Raw genomic sequence first — 14,896 nt, 5'->3', positions numbered from 1 at the left:
GGAATGGAATCACCAACTCAGTTTTGATAATGCGGTGGTTTGAGGGGCATTTTTCTAGTGACAGGTCAGCATCTGTCTTTGTCCCATATCTATTCCAGTTTGGATGATTTCAGGGGTGTGAGGAGTTCCCCAGCAGCAGTGTAAGCAGACTGAGGCACAGTCAGGTTACAGTGCTGTGTTCTGATAAATGAATTTTGTTGGTAGATGGGCTTTGTCTTCAGATTAAAAAAATAGAATTTCCCTCAGATCTCATTATTTTCCCTTTTGCATAAACTCAGATACACAGAGAAGATGCAATGGCTTGTATTGGTGTTTTTCCTTGTCTTTTCCAGTCATCTGGGCAATATTGCCTGTGCTTGGTGTTGTTAATAGTCATTGCTCTACATAAAACTGTATTAATATAAATGGGGAGGAACCATCATTATGCACTTGATTCTGCCATTTATATAACTAATGCAAATTATTTTCAAAAGCTCTGACCTGCTTTTTAAATGACATGACTGAATTGCTGATTTTAAGCTACTCTTGGCATGATTTTCTAAAGATGCTAAATCTTGGCAACTCTTCTTGACTCTTAATCATGTCTGGTGCTTATTCAGCAATTAAAAACAAAAGCAGATATTTACAATTTTTAGCTTGTGGTGATCTTTTGTTGAGTAACATCTATCCCATGTTTCCTACCATTGCTCTGAAACATTTTTCCACTGAAGCTGGAATGAGCTTTATGCTCACTGTTAACCCTTCCAGTGAGAAGGATGTGCTTGGCTCAGCAAATCCCTGTGAGCAGCATCGTTCTGAGCAGGCACTGAAGATTTTAGTTCCTTGTGAGGAGGCAGTTGCAGGTACTGAATATGAATTTTTGAAGCTCTGGTTTATTTTTCCCCTGTGTGCCATAAAGCAGTAGGAGTGCAGCATATTTATTCTAGATAATGAAGCTATGGAATTGCAGGAGGTATTAAATAAGAAAGTAAAATTGAGGGGAAAAAAAAGCGTTAAAAATATGAACAATGGGATCTTGGAAAACCTGTATAATGATGACAAATTTTAAAGTAATATGCTTTCCTGTTAAATAATGAAAAGGAAGCTCACTTGATTTTAAATCTGTTATGTAGGTTATAAGAACAGGTCAGCAATTTTTTATGCTTGCACTCCATTTACTTTAGGAAGTGAAAATCATAATTATACTTTAGCATTCTAACGCAGTGGTGAATTGGAAAATTTACAGTAAGAATACTGAAATTGACTGCCAAGAAAAACATTTTAATTTAAAACATATTAAGAAACATAGCTTGAAAAGGCCTTTAGTGACATGGTGTTATATATCATATTTATTTTGTTTACAATTTGGGCATGCAAACTTTCAAGTACATTTCTTCAAGGAAAAGTGTATGCTAAATGAAATTATAGCACTGATGCAAGTGTGACCTAGATGTGCAGGTACTTGTGCTGCAAGGTTTTCACGTCACAGTCAGGTGTGGCTTGTTTTTGTCTCACAGCTCAAAGTTCACAGTTTAATTCACATTATATAACACATGTACTGTGGAAATAAAGAATGTGGTGTTTGCATTAACTTTTTATAGTCCCCTTTTGCCAAACAAACAGGCAAACGAACAAAAGAGTCCCCTGGCCTAATTTTATTCTGGATAACCCAGGCTTTCCTGGTAGCTTCAGAACTTAAGCCTCTCCTCCTATTTAATTTTCTTTTTGTCATCTGTTTTTTAAGTGCTTCAATTTTGAAGAATGATGGAGCTGCAGCTACTGCCTTGTGGTTTATAATTTTAATACAAAGCTAAATTATAAAAATAATTCCCAAGTTACACAGGCATTTGCCCAGACTTGCAGTAAATTCTGAGAACTAGAATGCTTCAATTGTCTTACAGGCCTTTGGAATAGCATTAATTTGATGCATCAGCACATGCCACTAAGTGGAAAATGTATTTCTTTAAGAAATTCTTAATGTCTGCAAGAATAGGTCCTTTTAGACCAAAACACCCCTTTCCAAAGAAGAGGATTAAACCTTTTCCTAGAGGTTTCTGTGTAGGTGTACTTAGTAGAAGGGACCATGTGATGTCACTGTTGCTTCAGGAAAAGCTGCTGATTGAGTATTTATCAGCTAATAATGTAATCACTGGGAGAAATTATGCTACATCTTTCCTTTGCCCTTGATTAACAGAGGCCTTTGTGCATATTAATACAGTACCTAGTCATTTCAGCAGTGCTCTCTGATCTCCTTGTGTTAATTGCTGTACAAACACTTGACTCCGTTTTTTTAAAGCTGGAAATTTCTTAAGACTTCCATCTCCTCTATTTCTAAGAAATTTGATATACTTTGGTGGGCTCTGCAATGAGAGAAGCTGCTGCCTCTCTTAGAAAATGCTGTATAAATACATATATTTCCAAATCAGTTCACGTGGACTAAACTGCCTTTAATTTTATGACAGAAACTTAAAGAATGTCCATACATCCTCCTGGCTTTACAAGTAAAATATTGATAAATTTGTATTTAGTTAGTTTTTTTTTTTTGATTGGAGGCTGAAAAGTTCAAGGTGTGATGGGTTATTTTTATTTCCTGCAGGTTTTTAGAGCAAGGGATCTGCAGGTATGGTGCCCAGTGTACTTCAGCACATTCCCAGGAGGAGCTGACAGAATGGCAGAAGCGATACGCGTCCCGCTTGATCCGCTTGAAACAGCAGAAGGAGAACAAGCAGTGCTCGGGCAGTTACATGGAAACCCTGATTGAGAAATGGATGAATTCCTTATCTCCTGAGAAAGTGGTGAGGAAATACCGTGCCTCTTTATGCACTCATATTTAAAATTAACATCAGCCTGGCTTTGGCCCTGTCAGAGCTGGTTGAATCACTCCTCACCAAGAAATTGTCCAACCAATTTGCTCCCCTTTCCATCCTGCCCTAGGTCTTCTTGCAAAGAGTCTTAGGCTGATTTGTGGGTTAATCAGAGCTTGTTCATTTTGCATATTCACTATTCCCAATGTAGGATGGGTCAGGCAAGTCCCATGGTGTTGTTCCTGTTCCCTGACTGGATGGCAGGACTTCTTAAACTAGAGAATAAATGGCAAAGGTTTCACAGCTTAGTGGGGAATACTTTTACTTGTGTGTGGCTACTTTCTTTGCCTGCAGCTTCAGGCTCTGGTATGAAGAACAGCCAATCCCCCAAATACCCAAACGTGTTTGAGTACCAAGGAGTGTGGGATATGGGTATGATCAAAGCTGGCAGCTCTTTGGAATTAGAAAGAACATTTTTTGTGGCATTCAACCAGCTCTATTTACCACTGACCCTAAGGAGTTTTCAGTCCATCCATCGTTGATTAAAATCTGGGAAAAGTGGACTTTATGCAAAATTCATTGATGAGTAGAAAGCCTGATTCTCATTTCCTGTTGTCTCAATGGTCCTGTTGCTGTCAGTGAGATCTGGGCTCTTGTGGGCCTCACTGTATCACAGATCCTTTTTTCCAAATGAAATTCTGTTCTACTTTAAACATTTACAATTAAGTTGTTTATTGAAAATCAAGTCTTGTGGTTAATTGTCCCTAACTGGTTCTATTCTTCACTTCCACAGTGTGGTCTGGTGGATTTAGCTTGCTTGTCTCTCTGCATTAGCACATATTTACATTAATTCCTTGCATCAATCCTGCACAATCTGGGAGACCATTCTTTCCTCTTTATTAAACAAAATGCTACCTTTTCCTGAATGTTTGTGTTTTGATACTGCCTGGAGAAGTTTAATGTTATCTTCTTTTTCCTTTAATCTAGCTTAGTGAATGTGTAGAAGGAGTGAGAGTAGAACACAACCCCGAGCTCTCGGTAACGGTCACCACCAAAAAGTCTCACCAGACGTGGACATTTGCTCTCACATGTAAGGTAGGACTACTTATTTTTCCAAAGTGAGTCAGTAATAACCAGAATGCAACCCATAACCTTTTGCAATTAAGATTTCAGTTGCATCGTTCTTAAAATAGAGAAACTTCCCAGCACCATTCTTTCTCTTTCTTTTTTCCCAGCAGCTCTGGTGATTATGTATCAACTGCCCAGATTTCTGGAAATCAGGCAGGACCTGTGCCTGCTCTGAGAAACTGATAGTTTTTATTAACCCTCTTTATCTGATTGCAAATGAAGATACTCCTGGAATAATTTCAGTATTTCAGCCTCTGCATTTCTTTTCCAGCCTGCAAGAATGCTGTATCGAGTGGCATTGCTTTATGATGCCCATCGACCACACTTCAGTATCGTTGCAATATCTGCTGGAGACAGCACTACCCAGGTATCACAGGAAGTTCCAGAGAACTGCCAGGAGTGGATAGGAGGAAAGATGGTCCAGAATGGAATAGATCACTATATATACAAAGTCAGTATAGCCTTTAACACAGAAATCTTTGGGACTTTTCGCCAAACTGTGGTGTTTGACTTTGGATTAGAACCAGTCCTCATGCAACGAGTGATGATTGATGCTGCTTCAACTGAAGGTAATGTACTAAAACTTTTATTTTTTTGTGGAGTGGAGATCTTTCATGCCATCTCTTTTCAGTTTTTGGGCACAACAGCATCTCTGTCAACTGCTCATGAATGTTTTGTACTGTATGTTCTGTTCTTCATAGATATGAATAGAAATAGTGGGCAAAAGCTTCAGAGGGTGTAAATCAGGCAGATAAATGGAATATGACTTACTCTGTGTCAGGATATGGCACCTAAGTATGATTAAAATGCTTGGAATTTCTAGTTTGGTGTGTATCTGAGCGCAGCACTGGAATTTCTGCCTTTATAAGAACTTGTTTATATTTTTATAAACATTCTTATATTGATGAAGACATTAAATATGTCAGGAAAGGTCATTAGAGAAATGAAGTGTTTCCGGATAAGAATACACAGGATAATAAACCCAATAATTAAAACAGACTATCTGAGAAGTTGGTTTGTATTTTTTTTTCATCTCTTGCAATACCTGACTGTCAAAGGCAAGAGGCTGAGTATAGGCATGTAACTCAATAATTTGCTGCTGACATGAATTTTGTAATGGAAGTATAATTATATTTGTGTTTTCAAGTCAAAAAATGAGCTACAAGTTACTGTAAGTGTTTAATCTGTTTCTTAAACTGATCTATGTCTCTCAGTTCAAACCTGAAATAACTCCAGTATGAGAAAAATGTCAGAAAATGGAAAGATGTTTGAAGAGGTGCAAAAAAAGAAGGAAGCACTTTGATTTCTGGTGTAAGAGAGTTAAATATAGGTCACTATATCACTTGGCAGTAAGCCATTGGGTGGGATACAGGATCTTAATTTTTAATGAAAATTTGAGAGATAAAAACACCAGTGAAACACAATTGTAGCACTGGGATTTAAGCAGAAAGAAGAAAAGGGAAAAAGATGAAGCTGAGAAAACAGCAGTTCTCTATTCCTGGCCTTTATTTCCATATAACATATTAACATTTGCAGCATTCATGGAACAAAGCTGTAAATAGCAAATACCAAAGATCATGATCTTTTGAGATGACCCGAGTGCCTGTGGCCAGGAGCAGGGGGACTGTGCACGGTGTGACATCTCTGGGAGTGGCACTGCCAGGGAGTGGGAGCTGTTCCATGATTTCCACAGAGCACATGGGTGTGAGAAATGCCAATAACTCGCTTTTGAAATTTATGAAAATTTAATAAGGAATAAAAATTGGTTACAAAAAAATTAATACAAATTCAAAAAGTTTTCAGAGACAGGACAAATAATGAGACACTAAGAGCAAAGAAAAAATAAAGGCAGTCCGGACTGTCGTCCCCTCCCTCCCAGACAAAGGCTAGGAAAGAGAAGGGCCCTCTTTGGGAGGAATGTCCCCTTTTTGAAGACCAAAATTTCAAAATTATGCAGTCTTTATCTTAAGACAGACCCGTTTGCCCAGTGTCCCCCTTCTGATCCTTGGTGTCCAGGAGTCTGGCTTGACCAGGTGGCTCCTGTGGATGCAGGGAGATATGCATCTTTTCTTCTGAAAATTCTAAGGGGGGGTTCTCTTCTTCTTGTTGTAACTGTTATTTCTGTTGAAAAACACCTCTGGGCCTCTCCCCCCCTTTTTTTTTTTTTTTTTTTTTTTTTTTTTTTTTTTTTTTTTTTTTTTTTTTTTCTTTTCTTGAGCTAAAGAAAATATCTTACACACATTTCTTTTATTACTAAAACTTAATGTTAAAAACTACATGTACTATATTATTCAAACGTTAATACAGCATAACTTTTCTACCTAGCATATTGCATACAGTAAATATTCTGCGTAGAGCCACACACACACAACGAGCCTTTTTCACGTGGGGAATCCCAGATTTCCTGAGCCCCTGGGGCTGTGGAGAACAACCCTGTTCCTGTAATCCTGGGGAAGATCAAGCAGTGAGAGTCAGAGTCCTGTCAGCCCAATGCTCTGGGACCTTAAAGCAGGTCCTCTCCGCAGGGATGGCAGCAGCAGCGGGCTGAATTCCAGAGGGAGGGGATGGATGAGGTGGAGCACTGGGTGCTGCACTGGGTGCTCCCAGCACTGGCTGCTGCTTTTCCTCTCGTGTTTCCTGTCCCTGTGCACAGGGACAGGCAGCTCAGCACTAACACTGCCTTCACATGGGAAGAGTTAAGAGCTGGACAGATAATTGTAACCACACAATCCTGGGCTTTTTCTGGGTAATCCAACAGGTGTGGAATAGTCAAGAGAAAGGGATAACTACATTGGATCTGTGTCCAATTCCTTAATTTCTTTTACTTTTTGTTATATATATTAATTAAGATCTTCTGGAAATGCTTTTCTAACAGGAAGATGCCTGAGCTCTCTATGTTTGCGTGTAAACAGGGCCCTGTTGAGATGTTTAGGCAGGAATGAAAGGTCAACATTAAAATATTTTAATAGAAGAGCCTCCATTCTGCATTTTGAAATCTTTACTTACAGCAGAAAAAGGGGAGCTGTAGGAAGTTTTGTGTGCACTGATTATGTACAAACTGCTCTTTAAGAGTCACTGTGTGTGCAATCTGTGCCAGGAGCTGTTTATGTCAGGATTCCAGGGAAAGCCTCTGCAGTGCTGGGAATGAAATGGTTCTGCTCCAGCAAGGAAGGAGTCAGTCCCAGCATCATTACTGAGCTTTTGGGATCTGAGGTGTGATTTGTAGCAGGGAAAGCTTCATTTGTGGTGATGTTATTTCAGACACACAAACCACACAAACTTGGACTTTTTCTGGTATGATTCAGGCTTGAGGGATATATTTAAATTTGTCTTCTTAGTGAACACATGAGATCAGTGAGTAAGATAAGCCATGTTCCTGTAGTCATAGTCAAGCTGAACAGAGATTTCTTTTGCTAAAACGCTGGTTTTTTTCTTATTTAGACTAAAGACAGTCAAGATGATGTTAAGCATTTGATTTGAATTTGAAAATGTCCTTTTTTGCACATTTTCAGCGTTGGTGTGATATCCTGGATACCTATGTTAAATCCTACTCAGAGATTATACATTAAGATAGCATAGCTTGACTATAAATGCCAAATATTTTCAGCTCTGCAATTTAACTGCAATTCTGTTAACTGATTCACTGTTGTCATAGTGGTTTTGTGGTATTAATGGGTATATTCTAGGTGGCTGTAGACAAGTGCTTGGTCTTCTCTTTCTCATCTAAGTTATGTGGTCCCTGAAATCAGGGTATGCTGAAAAATTAATTTCTTTGAATTTTCTAATTTTGTATCATGCTAGGTTACATTTCCCAAGTTTGGTTAGTAAAGTAGCTTTAGCTACTTTATGTAACTGCACCACACACAGATTAGGGGGCTGGAGAGCTTTTTAAAAGGCTTTCAAAATGTTGCAAGTGCAGTGATTCCTTGATTTCAACATGTTTTTATGACCTTCTAAATTTTATAATATACATTGTAGGGTTCCTCACTATTTAATGTTTTTGAAATGAGGGGATGTTGCAGTTGGCTTTTAAAGCATATTGCAAGCCAAGTCCTTCAGAGCTGTTGGTGATCATTTAAATAAAAGTGCTTTTATTGTCTTTATTAATTCTAATTGCCATCTATAGAATGTTTTATTTTCTGATACTCTTGGAGAGCCTGTTTGCTCTCTGTGCACACCTGAAAAGTGGGGATAGTAAATACCAGCAATGAACTTGTGTGCAGAGGAGACTCTGCTTGCGTTTAGGTATTTCTGAGGGGATTGGTTTTACTAGTGGGTTTTTTGATAGGTTTTTTTGAGATAAAAACAAACCACACCTTTCCTGCCCTGTCCATGCAGACCTTGAATACCTGATGCACGCACGGCAACAGCTCCTGACCACAGCCAAGCGTTGGGATTCCACATCCAAGACTATTGTGGAGTTTGAGCCTAATGAAACTACTGAACTGGAGAAGAGCCTTCTCAGCAGATACCAAATCCCTCTGTCTGCTGACCAGCTGTTCACACAATCTGTCCTGGACAAATCACTGACCAAGACCAACTACCAGTCACGGCTCCACGACCTCCTTTACATTGAGGAGATAGCACAGTATAAGGAAGTTAGCAAGTAAGTGATTCCTTTATAAAAATATTCCTATTAAAATGAAGGTGACAGCTTTTTTCATTGAAGCTACCTGCTTCTTTAAGCAGGCTTCCTGTTTCTTTGAACTGAACCTGAACGAGTCTGAGAATAATAATGTTTGGTAAAGGTCACTAGCACTTAAATATAAATTCTTTCTAATTCATTGAAAACAAACAGTGTGTATCAGTCTGTGCTTACAGTTGCAGGTGCTAAGCAGCTGCTGGACATGGTTTTGTTAATTATTTTTGTTTCTAGTTTTTTGTCTGTCTATACAAAAATACATTAATAATAGTTATATTTTTTTCCTGTGTGAAAGTAGGTTATGGCAGAGGAATATATAAAATCTTTGTAAAAAGAGTTGAATTGTGGGTGGATCAGACTGATCTTGTGATGGTGTGGCAGCTGACTCTATTTATTTCCTAAATAGGTTGACACTCAGTTTCTGAATAAAAGTTCCTAATAAAAGGCATATAATATACATTGTTTGGTTTGTTGTGTCTTTAGGCATTATGTACAAATTACTCAACTGGTGTAGATGCTTGAAAAACGTGGATTTAGGAAAAAGATGTGAAATTCACAGACCTTCATGTGGACTTTCTTTCTGTAGTTTAATATTTGTGGTCAAAATGTTTCCTGCATTCATGTGGTACTAAAGAGTTTTAGAGTTTTGTCACTCCTCAGAATGAAAAGTCTAAAAGATATAACATCATTCTAGCCTAATTTGGTAGCAAATTTAATTTTATCAATTGCTTGAAGTTCCAGATCAGGAAACCCTTTTTAAGGTGAAGAACCATTCCTGGAGCTACAGAGGTTCAGTTGAACCAACCCTCTAGAACTTAGAAAGAAAATACTATGAGTAGTTGTATTTCCAGTGCTTTTTAAGCAGAAAAATGGTTCAATTTCTTTTTTAAATCTCAGCTGAAGGGCAGTATTTGAGCTGTTTCTTATCTTTTATCACTGCTGCACTCTGCTCTGGAGGTGGAGTCTGACACATGGAGGAATCATGCTTGAACACTGTTTCCAGCTTACAGAAATATTCTCCATCATCCATATTTATAAACAGGTTGACTCTTCTAAGAGAAACAAAAGTGGATTTAAAGTAAATATTATGAAATGCTATTAAAATGTGAGCAGTATTTTTACTGATAGAATTTTCACCTCGAGAGTTGCACTCTCATGCCTCACAGGAAACCAAAGAGCAGCAAACCCGGAGAAATGAAAGAAAAATAAGTGTATCTTGTATGTAATGCTTCTTCTTTGGACTATTTGGTGCAGCAGTAATTTATTGCTTGATAAGTTATAAGTAAGTGTTAATAATGTTCTTGAAACCTTCTGTTTTGATAGTGTTGATGACAAATAATCTTTTGATCTTGTAGCTGACCCACTTTATTGCAACAAGGCTCAAACCAGCAGACATTTCCACTCTTCTGTGGCTAAGATCACACACTTGGTATTCTCTAATGAAGTGTCAGGGTTGTGAGCCTGGAAATGGGCTGGGAAATGCAGATGCAAGTGGGTTGTAACACGTGTGAAGTGTTTGAGCTGCTGCACTGTGAGGGTTTGTGAATGTACATGGTAAATGTTGTAGGATCGGCAGTGTGGAGTAACACGAGTGTCTGCAGTTCAGATTGAATTGGATCTTGTGTTTTAGGATTGTTGATGGTTTCTTACTTTCTAGAAGTGCTGGTTCAGACTTTATGTGGAATTACCTGAGTGGAACTGGACAGCACTGGGTGAAGGTTGCAGTGCTCAAACATACATTGAATTCTGTTACAAGGGAGTTCTGGACAGTCTCAGAGAACTTTACTTTTAAATTGTGTTTATTTGCATATTTCAAGAGACATTTATACAAGGTACTCCACATGAGTATCACAAAATAGAATAATCAGGGAGTCACTGCTGTATAATTTCCAAGTGCAAACACCCTGTTTTTGAGGAAAAGCAAGGCAGTGTTCCAATCTTGATATTAGTTGGGTTTTAGAGACTGTAAATATGTTTTAAAACTCTTCCTTTCTCTCTTGCATATTGAAGAGAAAACCAATATATACTTTTTAGAGTGACTAGGACATTTTCTTGTATGAACATTAAAGGATGTGAGGTGACAGCTCCTTCCACACTCCCAGAATTACAGAGCAGATTTATCCTCAAGGCTGTGAACACGTCAAGTCCTGGCTCTGATGGAAAATAAATTTACTTTTGTCATTACTGTGTGTTCCATTGATCCCTCCCCAGGCAGGTGTCCCACTGGACCCTGCAGGTGTCAGTGTCACAGCAAATGTGCTGAATGTGCTTTTGCAAAGTGGCACCCAGGATGGGTTTGTTTGCCTTTGGGGAATTCATTGTTTGCGTTGGTACTGGATGATTAATGATTTATGGAGTCATTCTTCATAATTATTCTGTGCTTTTAAATAATGAACAGGAGGTTTTCTTGTAGCTGCTTCGTGAACACTGCAGGTAGGCTGGAATTTGCAGTGCTTAGGAGGAAATCGAATTTTTTGGGTTTTTTTTTTTATGAGCGTGACTGAAAACCTTATTTTATATAACCCTGCAAAGCAAGGGTGAGAAATGGATGAAAGAAGCAACTTCTGATTTTTTAAACATAAAATCCTGAGAGGATCTTGTAGTTTTGTAGTTTGCCAGAAGGTGTCAGCTTGCACAATGGAAATGGCTTCATAACCTAAACTGGAGATTCCCTTTAGCACAGCAGATGCAGTTCAGTCATTTGTGAAACACTAACCTGTGCCTTGTCTTAAAAACGCAATAAAACTGTTCTGCAGCACATTTTTATAAATCTGAATTTCAGCTGATACTTATTCAGCAGCATAGGGATCAACATTAGGGAAATTTCAACAAAATAATTTCAAAATAGCAAATGATTGTATCTCGGTAAGAATTCCCAGCCCTTGTCACTCAGTGAAATGTTTTATATAATGTTTTAACAAGGAGATATGAGCTGTTTCACATGTTGCTGACTTGCTGATAGCTCCTTTGGAATAGTGCAGCACTTCAATAGAAGAAAACTTGGTTTTTTTGGTATGGGATTTTTATTGGTAGGTGTGGAAATGGGAAGGATTGGGTGAATGCTTTCACTGCAGCTTGTGCAGGTACCTTTGAGGTCAGTGAGAACCCAACAGATCCCTGGTAGGTTCCCTTGCTTTTGGAGAGTGGAGGACTGGGAAATTCAGATGTGACAGTGCCCATGTTCTGTAAAGAAGCAGCTGTTACCACATGGGGGCAAACTTGCAGTTTTTGTGCAAGATTCCTGATTCGCCAGATCTGAAAGAATATATTTGATTGGTTTGGTAGGTGTTTAATTACCAAGCTAAAATGTTGGATTTTATTGTTAGAGGCTTACGATTATTGATACTGCAGGGCTGAAATGAGCAATTACCAGTTGATTAGGTTAAAATAAAAATTATAAGAACAGATCAAATAAGACCAGTATGATTATGAAAAGTATTATAAGAAAAGAATGTATTTTTCCAAGAGGTTTTATTTCATTTGTGAATGGGTTTTACTGTAATTTGTTGCAAATTCAGGAAAAAGTTGCTGATGAGAAAAGACCTGAATATTGTTACTCTGTAGTCAGACGTTTTGTCCTCTTTGTTCTTTTTAAAACCACTTTGAAGCAATCTGTTTTAAAAAGCCCCAACACACTAGGAAGTGATTACTTTTTATTGGTGAGAGGTCAATAAAGTGTGCTAATGAGTCATTTTAATGTGTTGTGCATGTGACTTCTGGAAAATGATAACTGCAAGGGGTGAATTTGTTACATCTCTGATTACAGGAGAAAGCTGCTGCTAATAGGAGTTCTGTGGATAGATGGTTTGTAGGGCTGAGCCTGTGATACCATTCCCTCATTTCAAATGAAATGATATCATTTTAATGCCTGCAATCTGATTTGTTTCAATGGATTTTAATCAATCCCTCTGAATTATAGGTGTAATACCATTTACTTTTTGAGATGGAGATTGCCCTCTTTGGTGTGCAGCCTGGAAGAGGCAGATGGGATTAACAGGAATCTTGCTCTGTTCTTTGCCTGCTTGTTCCCCCTTCCATACCTTCCATAAGATTATAAACTATTTAAATAGAAATTTTTACTGCTTTGGGACATGCAATTCATTCATTCTAAGCTTTTATTAGTATCTAGTATTTGTTTTTCTCTTGTGAGGATTCTTTTTTTAAACTTCACAGTTGTTGATTGTTTTAAATATAAACTTTATAGGTTACAGTCAAAAGGAAAAAGTGTGGCTATTTGACATCTACATACTTCCAAAGGGCCAGTGTGACTGTACTTCTTCATACTTAAAAATTAATTAACGAAGTAAATCCTCACTCTGAACACCTGAAATTGCAGAACCTAAGAGCATTTTTGTGCACTGACTCGATGCTTTCTCACTCAGGTTCAACATAAAAGTGCAATTGCAGATTGTAGCAAGCTTCATGCTCACTGGTGTTTCTGGAGGTGCAAAATATGCCCAAAATGGACAACTTTTTGGCCGCTTTAAGCTCACCGAGACGCTTTCTGAAGACACTTTGGCTGGACGGCTGGTGATGACCAAAGTCAATGCTGTTTATTTATTGCCTGTCACTAAAGAAAAGTCAGCACAGACCCAAGGAACCAAAGAGAAGGTTTATGAAGCAGCTATCGAGGAGAAGACAAAGGATTATATCTTCTTGAGGGTATCCAGGGAATGCTGCGAGGAGCTGAATCTTCGGGCAGATTGTGAAATGCAGGTAGGTCTGGTGGTGCCAGAACTGTTTGCCTTGTGTTTGTTTTTAATTGATCTGCTCATTTCTGATCAAACAGAAATAACCTCAGATTAAGGTCACTGGAATTGCCTGGAATGAATGAATTTTCACCCCAGGTTTATCTCATCCCATTTATTTTGTTTTGGAGAAACAACTGCAAGAATCCTAATGTCTTAATTTAACATGGATAATTAGTCTGGGAAAACTTACGTTGTTCTGAGCTCTTGGTTTTGTGTTTGTTTTCTTAAAACAATAATTAAACTTGCTAATTGATTGTATTTGAAACTTGACTGGAATGCAGAATGAGCTGGGGCTTCAGGAACTGCCTGATTTTTGCTTGAATGTCTTATAATTCTTGGCCCAATGCAGCAGATCTATTCTGCATCAGAAATTGGGTCCTAAAGTTGTTTGTAAAATCATTTAGTGCTTTATATGTTTATCACTGAACTAGTGATCAGACTCTTCAAGCATTACCTATATTTGAATGAATTTTAATTATGAGGAATTTTTTATGCTAAGTATTAACTGAAATTTTAGAAAGCAATCCCCAGTTTAGATCTGAGGAAGTTGTAATTTGGATGTGCAGAGTTTTTGATAAAGGTGATGGAGGTTTTGCTGCTCTCTTAGCACAGTTGATATTCCCTATGTGATTCTCAAACACTGATAAAACTGCTTTGATTTCTGTGCATTTTGGATAAGTTGGGGAATTTCTTTCCTTTTTCCCTTATAATTAGTCTCAGAAACTTGGTGGTGCCTTGTTTACCTGCTGTTCTGGCTTAACAATGATAAATTCACAATTCTGCTTTTATCAGGTAGACCATTCATAAAGGTGGGGTGGGGTGAACTTTAAAGCCCTGTGGCTGCTGCCACTCTTATTTTTGGAGTGGTTCCTCTGTTCTGGGTCCTGCTCTGTGAACCTGGCACAAATTAACTTCCCTCCCACTGTTTTCTGATTGTGGAATGCATATTAAAGCAGGTTAAAACAGCAAATAGAACTATTTGATTCCATGCATGCAGCATTAGAAACAAAACAAATCACAAGCTGTTAAGAAAGTGGTGAATGCAGGTAGATAATGGGAGGTATTTAATGCAGGCACCTTGCTTGGACTCCCAGAGGGGGCTGTTAAAGTGTCCCCCAGATGAGCATCACAATTTTTCTGCATTAAATAACCCTCGGTAGGTTGTGTGGTCTTTTGTCAGCCTCGGGTCTATCTGGGTAAAGATATTTTCCCTGGATAGATCAAACCACGAGTTTGGGACCGTTGCCATTGGAGTCTTTCCCAAACATCTGCAGGATGTGTTTGGGGGACAAATCAGCGCTGGGGAGGGATGGGAAGGACAGAGCCTGGGCAAGATGAGCTGTGCTGTCACTCCTGGAAAGTGCCAACCCTGCTGTGCAGAGCAGGGCTGAGGGTGGCACAAAATGCACAGGGTGGAAAAAGAATTCTTGAAAATTCATGTGTCCTATTTAAAAAAAAAGTTTTCTTAGCAGTTCCAAACCTCTGTGAGCTCTGTGCTTAGCGCTGTCAGATTTGTTGCTGCCCTTGTCTTCAGACTTATGGTTGTATGTCTTGCTGTAAAATGTGATAGTCAAGATGAATATTTAATGTCT

The 14,896-nt window shown here is 38.4% G+C and overlaps 1 protein-coding gene across 3 annotated transcripts in view; it reads left to right on the top strand.

Moving 5' to 3' along the window:
• The window catches only part of HELZ (helicase with zinc finger), an 85,033-nt gene that overhangs the window by 25,360 nt on the left and 44,777 nt on the right, over positions 1 to 14,896 (top strand). For all 3 annotated transcript variants that reach the window (XM_063409069.1, XM_063409068.1, XM_063409066.1), the window contains 5 exons: positions 2,576 to 2,774; positions 3,771 to 3,878; positions 4,183 to 4,480; positions 8,250 to 8,517; positions 12,936 to 13,269. In XM_063409069.1, coding sequence (XP_063265139.1) covers positions 2,576 to 2,774; positions 3,771 to 3,878; positions 4,183 to 4,480; positions 8,250 to 8,517; positions 12,936 to 13,269 — 1,207 coding nt within the window. The remainder of the gene's footprint in view (positions 1 to 2,575; positions 2,775 to 3,770; positions 3,879 to 4,182; positions 4,481 to 8,249; positions 8,518 to 12,935; positions 13,270 to 14,896) is intronic.

The sequence above is a fragment of the Prinia subflava genome, chromosome 12 (assembly GCF_021018805.1).
Source record: "Prinia subflava isolate CZ2003 ecotype Zambia chromosome 12, Cam_Psub_1.2, whole genome shotgun sequence".
NCBI lineage: Eukaryota > Metazoa > Chordata > Aves > Passeriformes > Cisticolidae > Prinia > Prinia subflava.
This window is presented reverse-complemented; position numbering and strand designations above follow the sequence as displayed.